The following is a 19,503-nucleotide window of genomic DNA, read 5'->3' as shown; positions in this document are numbered from 1 at the left end:
AGCAAATCGCGAGAACTTTGTTGTCTCACAAAACTTAAACTATCTGTTAGATGCTAACCACCCCTTTAGTGAATGCCCATCCTTGGCAACCCCTTCCTTCCTTCCTTCCCTCCCTTCCTGTCAGTTTATTTTGTTGAAATATAGTTGATTTACAATGTTTTGTCACTATACTGCACAGTGGAGTGATTCAGTTATACACATATGCACATTCTTTTTATATTCTTTTCCTTTATGGCTTATTATAAAATACTGAATATAGTTCCCTCTGCTATTCAGTAGGACCTTGTTTATCCACCCTATATATATATGATATGTATCACTATATATCATAATTTGCCTCTGCTAATCTACTTTGCTTGTATGCTTCTGACTGCTTTAGGCACTTCCTGTGGGTGGACTCATACAGTGTTTGTCTTTTTGTGACTGGCTCTTTTCACTCAGCACAGTGTCCGGGAGGGTCATCTGCGTTGTAGCATGTGGCAGGATCTCCTTTTCATAGGCTTCATGGTGTTCCATAGCCGGGATGATCCACTTTTTCTGTATCCGTTCATCTGACTCCTTCCTGCCTATTCTTGAGCTCACTTCTGAAAGCCTGTCTCAGCTAGAAGTTTGTGTGAGGACTCATGTCTTCTAGGACTCTGCCCCCCTTGTAGAAGAGGGGAGCAACCTATACATGTCAGCCACAGATTTAATTCTAAGTTTTCTAGTGGCCGTATTATAAAAAGATGAAAACTCTTTGAATGATACAGTTTTCATAATGCAATATATACAAAATGTCATCACAGCATGTATTGATATTAAAACATTTATACTGCTTCAGTTTTTAAATGAATTAAACTTTAGTAAACTTTAAAATTGATTTCCTAGTCACACCAGCCGCATTCCCAGTGCTCACTGAGCACCTGTGGGGAGCAGCTCCCACACTAGCCAGCATGCAGGTCTCCAAGCTAGAGTTTCCTTGCCATTTTCACTTTTTTAAATGATAATTTAAAGTGAATGAATGTGAGGTTGGTGGTTTACAGTTTGATCTTTATTGTGATGCTTGAAGAGCTGCAGTATAAAAAATAAAAAATTAACTTCAAAAGGTTAATTAAAAAAATGACTTCCCTAACATGAATTTTGAGTCACTACAAATGCTATGGTGGTTGTGCCCTCTGATAGGTATTTCTTATTATTAAAGGTTTAAATTACAGCTTTTATGTTGTATTGTTTTAAAAGTTAATAGTAGAGATTCCCCATAAAGAAGCTGGCAAGTGAGATGATTAAATAAGGAGAAAATTAATGCTCTGAGGAAAATACATTAACACTTGGGCAGATAAATCCAAGACCTTTTGTTTGCATTTATTCCAAAATATTGAATCAAAGATGCTAAAGTTTGTCCAGTACTCCATTATCTTCTGTACCCCAGGAAATAAAATAAAAAACAAAATAGTTTTAATTGTAGGCTGCATTATTCCAAATTTAGTGATGTTAAAAAATATAAGTGCACCTTAGAATAGACGAAATATAGAATAAAATGAAAAGTTTGTTTGTTTTTTGAAGAATGGATAAAAATATCCATTCAGTGTGACCCGATTTTTTTTTTCCTGTTTAGGAGATGATCCTCATATTTTTCTGTGTCTAAACTGGGCCATCTCACCCGTCCACCCCCGCCCCCCCCCCACCCCGCCTCGTTTCTTCTCCTTTCAGGCTGTGAAAGCCAGCACAGAGGCTACTGAGCTGCTACAGAACATCCGTCAGGCGAAAGAGCGGGCCGAGCGTGAGCTGGAGAAGCTGCACAACCGCGAGGACTCCTCCGAGGGCATCAAGAAGAAGCTGGTGGAGGCCGAGGTGAGCAGGGGACCTCCAGCCCCGGGTCCCACAGCGCCTGGCCTCTGGCTGTGTGGGGACGAAATGCAGGCACCACCTTCTCTCTGCTCGCCTTTGTTCAAACCACTTTTCCTTTCCGCCCATTCCACTGAACCCGAGAGGCTTGAGAACGTTTTCCGCAAAGGGGAGAAGCATTTATCACAGAAGCTGCGAGTAGAAAGATGTTTTGATAAAAACTTTTCCTTCCCGTTTGTTTTCCTCTGACCCACTCACTTGTGTGGGTGGACTCATGTTTATCTAGGTGAACTGTGACGCCGTCCCTGAGGTCTTCTCTTCCTTCCCTCTGTATCCTTGCTTTTCCTTGACTTTTCCTCCCAGCAGTGATAATAACATAGTAAATTTCGAGGCTTCAGCTATGACCTGTGTGTGTCGATAACTCCCAGATCTGTATTTTGGGGCCTCTTCTCTCCCTTCAATTCTTTGTTGTTGTTGTTGTTGAAACCAATTATATAACTATGCAGGAAACACATGAGTGTCTTCTCATTGTTAAAAAAAAGAAAAAAGCACAGAACTAAAGAATCTAGAATCAGAAGGGACGTTTCCCCTTACTCCCCACCAGCTTCCCCCATGCCTGGGAATGGTTCCGTGGAACAGCTGTGCCATAGTTGACGTAACCATCCCCCTTTCCTGAGCTTTCTGCTTCTCCCTATCACTGTGCTGGTGTTGACCTATTTGTCCACGACTCTCTGGGGCCACCCTCACCCACAATCCAGGCAGTATTTCCCAGTGCTCCCCTGACATCTTGCCTGGGTGTCTGGACAGTGCCTCTAACCTAGAATGAGCTCACTATCTTCCCCAACAAGCTGGGTCATCTTTTCAATCTCCTCATGCCAGTCAGGGCCATCGTCATCCTTGTGGTCACTCCAGGCTTGGAACCTTGACATCATCTGCTTCTCCCTGGAATGGCACTGCCATTCCACAGATTCTTCAGCCCTGTCAATGCACCCACGTGGTCCCCCTCCCAGTGTCTGCCCCCCCGCTGGCCTTTTCTGTGGCCTCCTCGTAGTGCAGGCGCGGGTGCTCTTCTTCCTAGCTGAGCAAATGTCGTCATTTCTTGGCTTTCTGCTTTCAGTCTCACTTTCCTCCCAGCTAGCTCAGAAATGTCAGACTTGTGGACCTCCAGCTCCAGGCTCATCACCACCCCTTGTACCATCCCAAACCCATTAGTGCTTCCCTGTGTCTTAGATACATGAGACTATCAGTCGTTTGACCCGCACATGCTCCCCTTCCCATGTTCTCCTGCTCCCTCCAAACTCACCTTATGCAGCACCCCTCTGTGCTCTACCTGGGGCCTAAACTGGCCACCCCTGTGCTGTTGCTGCTGTGCCCGTCTTTATTTGAAAAGCCTCCCCTCTCCCCTCCAGCCCGCTGCACCGGCCCCCTCCACAACTCACTTCTCCTTGACTCCTCCCCTCACCTGCTCAGTTCAAAGCCCTCTTTCCTGCCTGCAACCTCCCGCAGTACCCCATACCTGTGTGCTTCATGGCTCTGCCCCTTTTCACCCATTTTATGTTTACTTGTCTTTCTCTTACCTCTTCCAAGGGCAGGCATTCTGTTGACTTCCTCTGGGTATTTTCCGAGATGCCTAGTGTGCTACCTTGCAGATAGTAGGTGCTTGGTAAATATTTGAATGAATGAATGCACTCTTGTAACCTACACAAGCGAGTACTACTCGGATTCCAGAACCGTGTCTTCCTCGCCGTGGCTCTGGGTGCCTGAGACCTCTCTTCCCTGCCGCGAGCGTCCGCTTCCCGAGGGCCCCCTCCCTCGGCGCAGGCGTTGCGCCCGCAGCCGTCACCCCATTAAAACTCTCTGATTGATTCACGATCTACAGGAACGCCGCCACTCTCTGGAGAACAAGGTAAAGAGGCTAGAGACCATGGAGCGTAGAGAAAACAGACTGAAGGATGACATCCAGACAAAGTCCCAACAGATCCAGCAGATGGCTGATAAAATTCTGGTGAGCAGGAACCAAAGTTGGCAAGTTCAAAGATAACAGGTTACAGAGGGAAGGGGGTCAAAAGAAGAACCAACCACCGTCAAAGGGGAGGTTGTCGCCCAGCAGGTGAATTAAGAGGAAGTGGTCTTAGCGGATGACACGTCAGAGACTAGCATGAGTAACCTTACAGGTTGGACTTATCAGCACTGGTAACAGATCCATCAGTATGTTTTTTTTTTTTCGCTCTGTTTGCTACTGCCTGACCTTTAGAAATACGAACGTGCACACGCTGTCATCTCCAATACATTTCTACAGGAGGATTTACGTGCTCCTATCAGCAGAGTTTTGTATGGCTGTTAACATTGCAAATGCTCATTTAAAAAAAGGGGGGGTAGGGGTTCAGGGCTTTAAGACTAACGCTCAGATCCTCGCTTTTGTAGAGGAAAGAAGTTAGTCACGCAGAATTGTTTTTCTCTGAGTAGTATTTGTCATAGATCCATGTTCACCCACTCACTTTCTCTGCTACAGTTGGTTATTATTCTTATTATTATTTTCACTTTCCTTAGATGTAGCAGATCTTTTTTTTTTTAGGTTTGTAATCACAGTGATTCTGTTTTTGCCTCTGATCAAATTAACTTGATCAAGGAAGGCTTGGGTGGTACTTGCCAACATGTTGGAAGTTTTGCTCCTGCCAGGGTGGAAGGCAGGTGAACCTTTAAAGGACTCTCCTTGAATTTCAGTGCCCAAATCAAGAATTTGATGCCACTTTGGGGAGTCTGTTCTTAGCCCCTTCCTTCCCTGCCCCTGGGAGAGACTCTGGAATAGTCGACCTTCCTCTCCACCATAAAAAATTCCCGCCTCCCTCTCTCTCTGGCTCTCTCTCTCTGCATCACTTCTGGGAAATGAGTCACCAGCAACTATATGAACTCCAGAATTACCGACTTATAGGCCTATACTAAATACCAAACAAAAACCAATAAAAACCCAACGTTTCAAATCTTTACATCTCTGTCTGTATTCATGAGCATATGGGTATTCTTGAACAAATAGATGAAAAGAGAAATCAGTTAAGTTGTTTTGCTTTGACACACAGTCTTCATAGATCCGTCTACACACAAAGGCAGATGTGACTGTTAGTCTACTCTCTGTTCTCTCGTTCCGTCATCCAAGTTTCTCTTGGCGATTGTCAAGTGTGTGAATTTTACCGTGAGTCAAGTGAATTCCCACCGAGATTCCACCACTGCCACCTCTTGCTTGGTGCGAACGACGTGGTTAAGTCTCTTGTGGTTGCAAAGTGTTTCTCTGTTTAATGGTGATGTGTTCATTCATTCATTCAACAAATATTTAATGAGCTTCTACTATGTGCCAGGCACTATTCTAGGAGCTGGAAACAGAGCAGCGAACAGCAGTGTTTGCATAACAGGACGGAAGAGTCTGATCCAACACATGTAGAAAAGATAACGTTTTAAAAAATGACAACAACAACAAAAAATGTCAAAATGCCAAGAAGTCAGATTTTAGAATGTCCGCTTTTCCAAAGATTCATTTGCAATTAAAACGTCAGAGTGTAGAGTTCTGCATTCCTGGATCATATGTTGCAAAGTCCCATTCATACATGGATCAGAAATTTGGTCTCAATGTTGTGAATCTCAGATGTCTGAGTTTTCAGCCTGTTTTCAGTTTGATTTTCATTCCTGTGCCATTTTAGGGGGACTGAAACTGAGACAATTATCAAGTGATTTCTAATGTAAAGGAAAAGTAGCAGATTTCTTTTTCCAAGTGTGTCTTATAACCTACCCTAGTACCTTTGTGGTCATGACTTCATCTATCAGAAAGTATCTTGTTCAAGAACCTGGTGCTTAGGCTGTAAATAAAGTATCTGGAACAGGAGCAACGAGGGGTCCTCAATACTGTTACATAATGATGATGCTCGGAAAGTCATCTCAAATGTCATTTGCATTAAAGTATTTGCTATTCTGATAAGAACTTTCAAAACAGATAATTGGGGTTCTCGTTATAGCAGTCTTTTGCCTTAATAAAAAGACCTCATTTCTGGGAATCCTTTAATATACCTAAAGCCCTTAAAAGTATGTTTTTATTACTTAACATCCTATTTACATTCAACTTTTCAAGATGACATCTGTTAGATTGCAATAGATCTTGTGCACCTGGTTTTAACATTGAATACTTTACTGGCCCCCAAGTCAAAGTCGGTGCTTGCAGACTTCAGAATTTCAAAAGCTTAATCAGTACCATTTCATGTGTGTGTGAATCTGAAAGTATTTTTTCCTCCTTTTTATGGCCATATCCTGTATAATTTCCTCATTCTTCAAATTCTCATAATTATTTCCATTTCAAAGCAAATCTTCAAGGTAGTGTGAAGAGATGAGAACTTGGAGTAATGACTTTTGATACTAGTAATTAACTAATGGGTCCAGATTCATAAGAATTAATGTAGATGCAGATAGTTTCATTTAGAGACTATTTCAGTAAGTTGAATTCTGCCTTTTATATGATCAGTTTATAATATGTTGCAAATGAATTGGTATAATTTCCAAATGAATTTTGTTTAAAAGCAGAAATCTTAATAGAATAAAGAGGACTTTACATTTGAGCTATTTATATTACTCCAAATTCTCTTCCTATCTTCCATATATGTGTACACATGTTTATGTCATTTTTAGTCAATTTTATGTTCTGCCTTCTTCCCATTAGTGTTACATCATCAACACATGATATCATATGAACATCTCTAGATAGTCACATTCTCCATATTACCAGTCAGTTAAAATTATCATTCAAAACTCAAAGTGTTTGAATTGTCATATTAGTTTTCCTTCTTAGCTAGGGTTCCTGTGCAATCTTATTTAAAGCTATCATTGGAGCAAAAATTGCCTGAGACTCAAGATAGTGGTCAGGGGCTTTGCACTGTATGGAATTTTGAAATTGTGTTGTCTGTTTACTCTCATTTCTCTAAGCAGAGATGAAGAGCTGCCTTTGACCTGTCACACTGATTGATTTCTGATCCCAGCCCACCAGCTTTGTGTGTATATGTATGAATACTTGGACTTGGAAATCCCAGGGCCAAGGCTCAGTGGTGGTTTCCTTCTCAAGAGCCTTAGGGGCTAGTTGTGAGGAAACACATGCCTGTTGTCTCTGGTCCCTGTGCCAAAGCCGTGTTTCCCCTGAATGTCTGACATGCCTTGGCTCTGTCCTTGCTTCACACACCTGACCGTCTCCTCTTTTTTGTCTAGGAGCTGGAGGAGAAGCATAGGGAAGCCCAGGTCTCAGCCCAGCATCTGGAGGTGCACCTGAAACAGAAAGAACAGCACTATGAAGAAAAAATTAAAGTAAAGACACTTTCTGATTTTCTCTCCCCTTCCTCCTACAGTACCACGTAGCTCCTCTCTCTTCCCAGGTGCTTTGAGCCACGTCTTGCTAGAACAAAGGACTGTCTGGGGTAAACGCTGTCCTCAGGCCATGATGGGGGGTTTTATCCATGGAGGGGGTTGGATATCAGAACTTCAAAAATAGTTTATTTCAAAAAATTTGGTCATCTTGTATCTTTAAGTATTTAAAGATATCTTTAATATATTAAAATATTTAAAATATTTTTAAAATAAATCTTTAAAATATTTTTTGACCCACTGTTACTCAGTCCATGATAATTTAGATTTAGACAGATTCATCATTTCTTGGCTTTTAATTTCCTTCTTGCATCTTAGACCTAGATCTTTGTCTTTTATATAAAGTGTATCCTTGAGGACTTTCTTTAGTGGAGGTAATGCTGGTGCCAGCCTCTATGTTTTGTGTGTCTGAAAATGTCTCTGTTTCTTCCTAGTTCTTGAAAGATGTTTTGACAGGGCATAGATTTCTAGGTTGGCAGTTATTTCTTATGATACTTTTTGAAAATATCATTCCATTGATGTGTTTGGCTTTTATTATTGCAGTTGACAGTCAACTGTCAGTCTAACTGTTGCTTTCTTTGAAAGCAGTCATTCTTTTTTCTTTTAAAACTTTGTTTTGTCTTTAATTTTCTGAAGTTTTACTGTGATAAAACTTTACATCTAGACAGATGTGGAGTTATTTGTTTATCCTTCTTGAGATATACTTGACTTTGGATTATATTAAAAAAAATTCCGGAAAATTATTGGTCATTATGTCTCAAATATTGCCTCTTCCCCTTCTCTTTGCTCCCCTTATGGGGGTTCGATTGGGCATGTGGTGGGCTATCCCTTGTCTTCTGGTGCTGCATTCTGGTTAAGCTCTAATTGATTTTCCAGTGTACTCATCCTTCCCTGTCTAATCTGCTGCTAAACCCATCCATTGAGTTTTAAATTTCAGTTAGTGTATTTATTGCTTTCTTGTCAGTCTGTTTGGTTCTTTCCCAAGTTTACTAGATTGTTTAAGACAAGAACTTTTTATTCCCTGCATTCATTTGAAGCTTATCTTCTGCTTCTTTAAACTTATTAGCATAGTTGTTTTTCCGTCTACAGCTGATGATTCCAGTATCTGAAGGTCTGTTTCTGCTGCTGTTTGTCCTGGTTCTTTTTTGTGGTGTCTGTCTTTTTGTGTGCCTGGTCAGCTGCTCATTTTCCTTGGAAAATTAGTAATGGGGATTCTTTGAGACCTTGAATGAAAATGTGTGCCCACTTTGGGGGCATCCCTGGGCTTTGACTTCTCTATTTCCTTACCCTTTGGGGTGATTAAAAATGAAGCTCAAGTTTGTTTCAGCAAATGCCTCAAGTTCAAAACAGCTTTCTGTGCTCCTTACCTCTCTGGGTTTCTGCTTTCACTTAGATTTCAGTCTGTAATTTCTACTCTCTTGCCAGTTTTTAGGTACTTTTGGAAAATGTTTTTCATATTTTATCTAGCATTTAAATCATTTATTGTAGAAGAGCTGGCTTAAGTAATCCAGCCCACTATATCAAATAGTGAATTAAATTATTTCACTTATTGACATTATTATTTCATTTCCATTTTTAGTAGTGAGTTCAGCGACCAGAAGTGACCACCAGCCTATTTCCTTTTAAAATCACACCATATTTTCATTGTGATTTTGGACCAAGCCTTTAATTATGTCTTATGTTCTTGAGAATCAGACATTGATTGGTCATTACATCTCAAATACTGTTATTTTCCCTTCCAAGTCAGACATTGAAGGAGTCTTTTAATTTTTGTGATGATTGTATTCCTGGTTTGGTTGGAATCCTCAAAGAGTTAGCTGTTCCTGTTTTGGGGAACAACAAGTATACATACTCATATAGCATCCTCACCATCACTCTTCTGGCATCCTCTCTTTCACCCCTGCGGTTACTTTTGGTTTTTTTCATTGAAAGAAATACAAGGAAAGAACCTAGAATGGACCTTAGTTTTAGTGTGAGTGCCTGCTTTCATACATTTTCCACTTTATCTGCCAATTTTTGGTTTTAGTTCTTACTGGCTTCTAGACTTTTATCTTTGAAATAAACTACCTTTCAGAAAATTATGAGAATGTTTACAATTGTCCACTGGCACCTTTGCATGATGAAAATAACCTTTGCAAGTTTCATTCTGTTATTTGGGTGAGTATATTGACTTTCCTGTCAGAAAGCCATGTTTTATCTTAAATTGATATAAATGTCTACAGTGGAATCTCTGATTTCAAACAAATTCCTTGCTTCCCTCTCGTGCATCATCTTGTTCATCCTCCTGCCAGTTTAACCCAATCAAAACCAGGATGTGTGCCATCTTGATAAAGGCTTGTCCCTTCTGGCTCATACCTCTTTGTGTTGGTATTCATTGCTGCCAACATGGAGGTCTTATTTATTTAATATTTATTTTTATTTATTTATTTGGCTGCACAGGGTCTTGGTTGTGGCATGCGGGCGGGATCTTTTAAGTTGAGGCATGCAAACTCTTAGTTGCGGCATGTGGGAATCTAGTTCCCTCACCAGAGATCAATCTGGGCACCCTGCATTGGGAGCATGGAATCTTAACCACTGGACCACCAGGGAAGTCCTTGAGGAGGTCTTATTTTGAACAGTCATTCTGAAAATGGGCTTCATTGCTTTTTACGTCATAAGCGAAAGGCTCCTTGTGTAGGCATTATGTGTTCTCTGCTACCTTCTAGGTGGCAAGAACTTGGCTTTATAGATCCTAGAGAATGTTAGGTAGAGATTTGTTTTCTTCTTTCTTCCCTCCTGGCTTTATGAAACCATTTCTTTTTAGTCAGCTCTGCTTTGTGGCCCTGTTTTATCCCCTGTAATGCCATTTTGGTAATAATTGTGATCATACCCCAGATTCGGTCCTTATTCGTAATTTTAGAATCGCATCCTGACATCCAAGAGAATGGGCCGCTTATCCTCTTGAGGTTCATCCCTCCTCCCATGACCCCGTCCTCCACCTCTTATTCTTTTCTACCAACTTTCACTGTTTTTTTCATTAGTCAGTTCTCGTTTAAAACCCTCTTTGAAATTGTCCTTTTCTTTCTTTATCACACAGACCCCCTCCCTGCTCACTGGCTCTTTTTAGGGACGATGTCCCCATGAGCTGTGAAGGGCCCTTCACAATAGACAGTGTGGGAAAGGCTGATTTCAGCTCCCATCTGTGACCCCAATTCTTTGGGCTTTCTTCCCAGTATCAGATGTGGTGTCATTCAGAGAAGCTTGGTGATGAGAAACACAGGGTCAAAGGCTTGGCAAGTCATGATGTCGCCTTCCTTTCTTCCTCTCATTTTCGCTGGGTTGTTTTGGCAACTGGTGGTGCTCTGTGTGTCCCTCGCAGAACATTAGATCAAGCTGGTAGATGGTGACACCATTATTGTTTTATTTTTTCCTCTTGGGAACACTAGGTGCTTACAGTGGCATTTTCAGCACTGAGAACACATGATTTCTCTTCCCCTGGGAAAGGTTTCTCTTTCCAGTGACATTTTTTTTTTTTTTTTAACACCCAGCTGGATTAGAGGAAAGATCGGAGGAAAGAGTTCTTTTTCCCCCCACTTTATGCTGACTCTTCAATCTATTGACTCTCCACCTACTTTATCAGTAGGCAGAATCCTCTTGTCCCTGGTTGTTTCTGAACATCAGCTTTCTTTGGTCACACAGGTTTCCTCAACCTTCAGCTTTCTATCCCTCCACTCCCAGTCTGAAGATAACAAGATTATTTCTGTACAAATTAAGAGCAGGCGTCGTTCTGAAAACTGCTGACACATGGACTACTATAAAATTGCCCCTAGGTACTAGCTGCAAATCATAAGATCTCTAGAGAGATCCCCCCCCACCTCCGGCCCCTGCACCGCCCTCATTCTGGTGTCCACCTGCACTTTGACTATCCCTCTCTGGTCTTTTTGGCCACTAACTTTAAAATAAATTCTTAGTTCAGGTCCTCCAGTTACTTGCCATTTGATGATCACGCTTGACTTCTTAACCTCATCCCAGCTGATAGATCTCTGCCCTGGGGTTGGGGAAGCGTGGCTTCTCCAGGGCTTTTCCTCTCCTTTCCTGCTTTTGTTCGGTACCTCTTGTTAGTCCGCTGGACTCAGGACACTAACTTCTTTTGTTTCCCCTCAGGTGTTGGACAATCAGATAAAGAAAGACCTAGCCGACAAGGAGACACTGGAGAACCTGATGCAAAGACACGAAGAGGAGGCCCATGAGAAAGGCAAAATTCTCAGCGAGCAGAAGGCGGTAGGTAGATGGAATCGCAAAGCCGGTTTTCATGGGAGGGTTTGTGAACCATGCCAGAAATCATGGGCTGGAGACGAGTCCATTTGGTCTGTTTTATCTCGTGGAGTCTGTCACTAACAGAAAGCTCTGTCTGCAAGCCCTTCCTCTGGTAAAAAACGTGGCGGGGGTGGCTTGTGGCCAGTTTTTGCCTTTCACACCCTTCTTTAAGAACTCACGCTGACCTGCATCAACTAGAACCATGACTTTTAAAACATCCCCCCAATAACAAGCCTGGTGGCCCTTGGCCTCCGCCAGGCATCTTATTTCCTTTCTAATCCCTGCAGGCAGATGTTTTCAGAAACCTGCACCTTAAAAGATTCCCCTGTTATGCTTGTTAATCTACTTATGATCTCAGACCCTACTGAGATTTTTCACATCAGAATCTTTAAAGGAGGGTCCTGGGAAGTGATATTTTTAACCTTCAAGCCCCGTCCTGGCCAATTCTTATGATTCACTAAGTTGGGGAAGCTTTGATGTAGAGAATCTAGGACAGTAAAGGCTGGGTGAGAAGGAATCATTCAGAGAACGACAAGCCTGTGGGTGATAAGAACAGGAACTTGCAGATGCAAGGTTTAGAGGCTCCTGCAGGCTCAGGTCACATGCGGACGACACAGGAATTTAAGCGAGGCCTGTTGACTCAGGGAATGCCAGGTTCCTCAACAGGTCCTCCTGCGGGTGTTTCCTGCAGGTCCCTCAGCTCCTGGGGGGATGTGCAGCCTCCGTTGATAAAGTGAATGAGTGCCGTCGCTGGGGCTGTGAGCTCTCTGCCTCTTAGGGTATAGGCCAGTTGCATCTCTGGTCTGACGGTCCTGCCTTTCAGATGGTCCTCCTCCCTGGCCCATGTGGCCTGTGTCATTCTCCCTCCAGTGGCACTGTCTGTGTGCAAGGTTCCAAAAGATACCGTGTGTTTCAGATGATCAATGCCATGGATTCCAAGATCAGATCCCTGGAACAGAGGATAGTGGAATTGTCGGAAGCCAATAAACTTGCGGCCAACAGCAGTCTTTTTACCCAGAGGAACATGTAAGTGTTCTGATTCTAACTGCGTGCCTGATTCCACTCTGGTCCTCCCTCCTGGGGCACAAACTCCGCTCTTCTGCGTGGTGAAGCCGAAGTGGATTTAATGACTCCTATTCTGGGGCCCAACCTCTGTATACTTAGGAAGTTTTGCCCCCTCTGAAGTGGTCTCTCTCTACCCTGTCCTTTCTTTTGAGCTGGGTTTTCTCAAATGCTTCAGATTCCCATCCCATCACAGAGTGTTTTGCTCTCTCTAATGAGGCTATTTATAGCTGGCTTCTGGAGCGCTGCCATCCTTGTTCCCCAGACTCGCGTCCTGTAATCAGTTGGAGGTGATCTCCAGTGTGCCCAACTGGGCCATCTAGTTTCTGTTGTGAAGCTGGGCCCTGGGAGGTGAGTTTTGGGGGATTCAGCAGGTACTCTTCTGTGATCCAGGAGCACTTTGATCTTAATCTTTTCCCCCAAAGAATTACAATCTCCAGGATTTCCCCCCCGCTTAGATATGTCCCGTTAGAGATCTTAAACATTCCCATCTTAGTTTAAACCTGCTTGGTAGGCCGCTGTGTGATCTTTGAGTCATTCTAGCTTCTGAGCAGCCTGTGGTTAACAGAGAAGTGGAAGGAGTATCGTTCTTTTTCCTTATGACCCCCTTTTCCCTAGGGTCCCTGTCAGTGAGTCATCAGGGTGCTCTTGTACTCAGGAGGCCCTTCCTGCTGTCCTGTACAGACTAGAAAAATAAAAAGGTCTACCAAAAGAGTGAAATGATAGTATCCCTTGACCATACTTAATCTCATCAACAAGGGACTCTGAGCAGTGGGGACTAAGTGGGCCCCAGGTCCCCCTGCTGGAGTCATGCACACAAGGCCAGGTCTGAACGGCACTAACCTGGGAACAAGTGAGGTCCACTTAACTGAGACACACACCTCTCTCTGTTTCTGCCTGTCCTTCCAAGGGGGGACATGCTGACCTCTAACGAGACTGTGATTTTGCTTGGCTCCTCCTGCCACCCCCACCAGGAAGGCCCAGGAAGAGATGATTTCAGAACTCAGGCAACAGAAGTTTTACCTGGAGACGCAAGCTGGGAAATTGGAGGCCCAGAACCGGAAGCTGGAGGAGCAGCTGGAAAAAATAAGCCACCAAGACCACAGTGACAAGAACCGTCTGCTGGAGCTGGAGACCAGGCTGAGGGAGGTAAGAGTGAAGGTCACCTCCCAAGGGCATTTGTTGGAGCACCAGAGACCCCAGCCAGCCAAGTGTCAAGCTCAAATCAATACATACGTGAATGCCATCATGGGTGGTGGTGAAGAGTGCAGTCGGCACAGGGGTCTGGGTTAGAATTCCACCTCCGCTTCTTAGGAGTTTGACAACCTCAGGGCTGCTCCTTTATCAGGTTACACAAGGGGGAGTACATTGATGCACCTTCAGATGGGGGCAGAGCGATTCCTCTGTCCCGAGTTATGGAGGATCATGTGACCATGTCCTCATTTGGAGTTTAGCACATAGTATGGCTTAGTGACACAGGTTTCGTGGCAGTGGGAGACTCAACGAGAAATCTGAACTTTAGGTTTGTTTGATGGAAGCTGATTCTTTTCAGAGGGATAAAGTAGCTGGGAAGGATAGCCAGGTTTGGGAAGGGAAATCCCACACATTTAGTTGTGAATATTTTGAGGTTGATTTAAGCTGTGACTTGACATCACCAACTGTGTATTTATTAAATGCCTGCCATTTGCCAGTTAGTAGCCTGATGGACAGTGGTGACAAGATAGACCCACCCCTGATCTCTGGGGCTGTCAGCCCAACAGGTTGACTTAGTAGACACTGGCAGAGGCAGAACCGAAACTCAGGAGGGAGGTCGTTCTAAGTGGGACATCCCAACTAGGCGTGGTGACGAGGGACTCAGATATTTGTGATGGAATTCTTCCAAGAGTGTATGATCTCTGTTATGGCAAAGACTGTTAAGCAGACCATCTTTTAGTTAAGGACTAAACCTTGAGGGAATTCTGACATTTAAGAATGTCTTCTTTGTACTGGAGTATTAAGTGAGGCCACTTCTCTGAAGGACCGGGGTTGGCAAGGTGTGGACCCCTCTCTATTAAGACCACGGTGGCCTTTGTTTTGAAATGCAGATTCCTGGGTAGCCTCCTCCCTCAACTTCTTTAATTGAATTGAGTTGAGGGGTGAGGGGGTAAGGAGCAGGGATTTGCATTTTTAACAAGCACCCTGGGTGATGCTTATGCTTCCTGAGTTTGAGGACCATTGTTCTTGGTTGTCCAGAAGCCTTAGGCAGTGGTTTTACTTTTCTTATCCAGGCTATATTTTTACTCTTCAGTAAGTTTAACCACACTTCCCTGTAGCGTCAGCCTTAGTGGTGTGAGTGTAAATAACTCAGATTTCTCCGATCGTGGAAACATTGGCTAACTGTCTTTTGCTTTCCCTTCCCACAAATGTCTCTCTTCTGTGTCTGCCCTGCAGCTGTTGTTCCACTGGGCATTAATCTAACCCAGGGAGGACGTGTTGCTTTATTCTTGAATCTGTATAGCTAGCCCCGCAAGGGGTGGTGTGAGAAATTTAGGACACTTCCAGAGAGGTTCAGGGCTGTTTGTATTCTAGGAGAGTCTGGAGTTTAGCTTTATTGATTTATTTATTTTTTTATTCATTTATTTTTAAAATTTTTATGGGATGATTTTTTATAGTTGCTTCACAGTGTTGTATTAGTTTTGCTCTACAACAGAGTGAGTGAGTTATACATACATCAGCTCTCTTGTGCTCTTTTCCCGTATGCGTCATTACTGAGTGCTGAGTAGAGCTCCCTGTGCTGTACAGTAGGCCCCTGTGAGTTACCTATTTTACATGTAGCCGTGTGTGTATGTCAACCCCAGTCTCCCCATTTACCCCGCCCCGCACTCCCCCCTGTTAACCATACGTTTGTTTTCTACATCTGTGAGTCTCTTTCAGTTCTGTAAATAAGTTCACTTGTACCTTTTCTTTCTTTTTCTTTTTAGATTCCACATGTAAGTGATATCATATGATATTTGTCTTTCTCTGTCTGACTTCACTCAGTATGACAGTCTTAAGTCCCTCCATGTTGCTGCAGATGCATTATTTCATTCCTTTTTAGGGGTGACTAGTATTCCAATGTGTATATGTACCACATCTTCTCTGTCCATTTCTCTGTCGATGGACATAGAGGTTGCTTCCACGTCTTGGCTGTTGTAAACAGTGCAGTGCATGTATCTGTAGTGGGTTGCATGTATCTTTTCAAATTATGGTTTTCTCTGGATATATGCTGAGGAGTGGGATGCGGGGTCATATGGTAGCTCTGTTTTTAGTTTTTTGTTTTTTTTTTCTTTTATTTATTTATTTATTTATATTAGTTGGAGGCTAATTACCTCACAACATTTCAGTGGGTTTTGTCATACATTGATATGTGTTTTTAGTTTTTTAAGGAACTGCCATACTGTTCCCTATGGTGACTGTATCATCAAAATCCTGTTGGTTCTCTAGGCTACATCTCTTGTCTTTCTCCTCTTCATGCCTATGACCTCTGAGACTTGGGTGTTACCTTTCCCAAGGAGCCTTCTCCAATCCCCTGGACCTAGATGGAATGTCTCCTTTGGGTCCCCATGGCCTTTCATGATTAGCTTATTCCCCATGTACCCCTTGGCTGTCTTCATTAAACAGCGAACTCTCAAACAGCAGCAGGCATCTCTTATTTGCTTAGTGACCCCATGTCCAGCAGAGGGTCTGGTCCTTAGAACAGCTTATCACATTGGTTATGTCAGCAGATGTGCCAGGGTCTTCCACATCTCCTTGCCTTTGATGTCTTGCTTCCTCTGCTTGGAGTTTTCTTTCCCCTCTTATCTGCTTGTTTGGCTCCTGGGATTCTTCAGTACATAGATCCACAATTACTACAATTACTACAGATCCACAGTACACAGATCCACAATTACTTTCTCTTCCCCTCTGCTATGTTCCCACTTTTCTGCATGTCTGGACCATTGCACTTGATCACAATGTATGGCAATGGTTGGTTTTTAGTTTTCTCCCCAACTTGAAGGCAGAGACTGCTTCATCTCTGTATTTCTTTATATATAGAATTTGCCAAGTAAGTATTTCTTGAATAGATGAAAGTTTGAGTAGATAGATGGGTAGACGGAGGGAGGAATGATTTGTTCACAGTGTGACCTTAATTCAGGTTACCTGATGAGAACAAATCAGAACAAGAATATTTAAAATAAGTAGAATGCAGTCTGTTGTTCCACTTGTAATCCCATTGCAAAGATGTCCTTGTTACTGTCAAGATGTTATTTATGTTTTTTGTTGTTGTTCAGTCACTAAGTTGTGTCTGACTCTTTGCAGCCCCATTAACTGCAGCACGCCAGGCTCCTCCGTCCCTCACTGTCTCCTGGAGTTTGCTCAAAATCATGTCCATTGAATTGGTAATGCTATCTAACCATCTCTTCCTCTGTCGTTCTCTTCTCCTTTTGCCTTCAGTCTTTCTCAACATCAGGGTCTTTTCCAGTGAGTTGGCTCTTCTCATTAGTTGGCCAAAGTATTGGAGCTTCAGCTTCAACATCAGTCCTTTCAGTGAATATTCCAGGTTGATTTTTTTTAGGGTTGACTGGAATTGATCTCCTTGCAGTCCAAGGAACTCTCAAAAATCTTCTCCAGCACCACAATTTGAAGGCATTAATTTTTCGGTGCTCAACCTTCTTTATGGTCCAACTCTCACATCCATATATGACTACTGGAAAAACCATAGCTTTGACTATACAGACTTTTGTCAGCAAAGTGATGTCTTTGCTTTTTAACATGCTGTCTGTGTTTGTCATAGTTTTCCTTTCAAGGAGGAAGTGTCTTTTAATTTCCTTGGCTGCAGTCATCGTCCACAGTGATTTTGGGGCTCCAAAAAAGAATATCTGTCACTGTTTCCACTTTTTACCCTTCTATTTGCCATGAAGTGATGGGGTTATATGCCATGATCTTAATTTTCTAATGTTGAGCTTCAAACCAGTTTTTTCACTCTCCTCTTTCACCTTCATCAGGAAACTCTTTAGTTCCTCTTCACTTTCTGCCTTAAGAGTGGTATTATCTGCATATCTGAGGTTGTTTATATTTCTCCTGGCAATCTTGATTCCAGCTTGTGAATCATCCAGCCTGATATTTCGCGTGATATATTCTGCATGTAAGTTAAATAAGCAGGGTGACAATATATAACCTTATTGTACTCCTTTGCCAATTTTGAACCAGTTGTTCCATGTCCAGTTCTGTTGGTTTATGTTCACTTTTAAATATTTTTCTAATGATAATCATAATTTTCATAGGAGATTCTTGCTGTGTGGATTTTTTTAAAAGCTTTCTCAAGCCCTGTAATAAAGGAAAGGAAGGGATGCTCTGTATATATGTTATATATACTCTTACGTGTTCTCACTCCTGTTGATTTTTGAGACTCATCGAAATCAGAGCGGTTTTATTCCATTTTTTTTTTTCCTTCTCAGTTGAGTGCTGAGAATTTGATTCCATGACCAGATTTAAGATGCAGGTTGTGTCTTGGCTTTCTCTTCAGTTAAGGTCAACAAGTCTCTCTCTTTGTGTCTCAGGTCAGCCTAGAGCATGAAGAGCAGAAACTGGAGCTCAAGCGCCAGCTCACAGAGCTGCAGCTCTCCCTGCAGGAGCGTGAATCCCAACTGGCAGCCCTGCAGGCTGCACGGGCGGCCCTGGAGAGCCAGCTCCGCCAGGCCAAGACAGAGCTGGAAGAGACGACCGCAGAAGCAGAAGAAGAGATCCAGGCGCTTACGGTAGGATGTGTGTGGAGCTGAGGGTAGTTGCTCACTTTTAAAAGTGCCAAGAGAGGAAAAAACAAGCCAGAGAAATGCTTAATAGGCAGAAAGTTGACTTACATAGGCTGCTTCTTTTTTGGTACTGGTATACTAGATCAACTGAGCTTTCCTAAGGATCTTAAAAGTTTCCACCTTTATTTTTGTATTTCCTTCTTTATAAAATCATCATCACTATATCTTAAATTTCTGTTTAACCAAAATCTGTTTACCTGGGTCTTCTATTTAGTTTTCAATAGTCATTAAAAAAAAAAAGCTTATATATTATAGTAGTCTTTCTACCATATTTCTATTTTCGTTTTGATTAACCTCATTTGTATTCCTTTTTTTCCTCCCTCGCCCTTTAGATTCTGTTTTGAATCTTATTATGCATTTGGTAGATTCTGGATGGAAACGATTCTAACGAAGGAGAAATTGTTTCTGTAAAAGGGACCTGGCTTCTCTGCTCTTTCTGAGAGACTGGTTTGCTCACATGAAGAGGGTTCTTAGGAGATAGATCTTTGGTGGTGGGTAGTCTGTGGATCTAGACCTTAGTTCTTTCTGCAGGTCTCAAAATGTGACTTTGGCCATTTTCCACAGTTGATCCTTCTCATAGAGTCTGACCTAGGCTAACAAGACTGATCAGAATTTTACATATGAAATGCCAACTTCCAAGCTTTGCAGAGGGAAATATATCCATCTAGTTGACCAGGATACTCTGGGTGGCTAATATTCACCCTTTTCCCCTTCAGCGAAACCTAGTCATAAATCCCATTTCTCTTGGAAGTCTGCTTGGTGGATCTGGGCATAGAGAGCTGAATGAGTTTAATGGCTGGTATCAATCAAGTGCATACATTTCTAATGGTAACATACTGTTCTTGCCAAGCGGATGGGCACACTCATGCCTGCTGGTCAGAATACCCTCTTCTGTGGGCCAGGCACAATGCAGCTGATTGGGTTCAGTGCCTTTTTCAATACCTTAGTGAGTATCTTATCCATTCAGATTCATTTTTGGATGCTGTCCCCATCTCTGTCAGTGAGCATCTCTAAAGCATCTTTCAGAGTAGGATTACTTATGCAGATGATCATGGACTTTTGTTGCTTATGATTTACCCTGTTTAAAAGAATGTATGTGTATGTGTATAAATAATATATA

The 19,503-nt window shown here is 42.6% G+C and overlaps 1 protein-coding gene across 7 annotated transcripts in view; it reads left to right on the top strand.

Annotated features, from left to right (window-relative positions):
• CIT (citron rho-interacting serine/threonine kinase) overlaps window positions 1–19,503 on the top strand; it is a 172,441-nt gene that overhangs the window by 100,372 nt on the left and 52,566 nt on the right. For all 7 annotated transcript variants that reach the window (XM_065904437.1, XM_065904438.1, XM_065904436.1 and 4 more), the window contains 7 exons: window positions 1,690–1,830; window positions 3,704–3,829; window positions 7,063–7,158; window positions 11,359–11,475; window positions 12,428–12,537; window positions 13,548–13,722; window positions 18,132–18,329. In XM_065904437.1, the coding sequence (XP_065760509.1) occupies window positions 1,690–1,830; window positions 3,704–3,829; window positions 7,063–7,158; window positions 11,359–11,475; window positions 12,428–12,537; window positions 13,548–13,722; window positions 18,132–18,329 (963 nt within the window). The remainder of the gene's footprint in view (window positions 1–1,689; window positions 1,831–3,703; window positions 3,830–7,062; window positions 7,159–11,358; window positions 11,476–12,427; window positions 12,538–13,547; window positions 13,723–18,131; window positions 18,330–19,503) is intronic.

This window comes from Muntiacus reevesi, chromosome 13 (assembly GCF_963930625.1).
Source record: "Muntiacus reevesi chromosome 13, mMunRee1.1, whole genome shotgun sequence".
NCBI classification, from domain to species: domain Eukaryota; kingdom Metazoa; phylum Chordata; class Mammalia; order Artiodactyla; family Cervidae; genus Muntiacus; species Muntiacus reevesi.
This window is presented reverse-complemented; position numbering and strand designations above follow the sequence as displayed.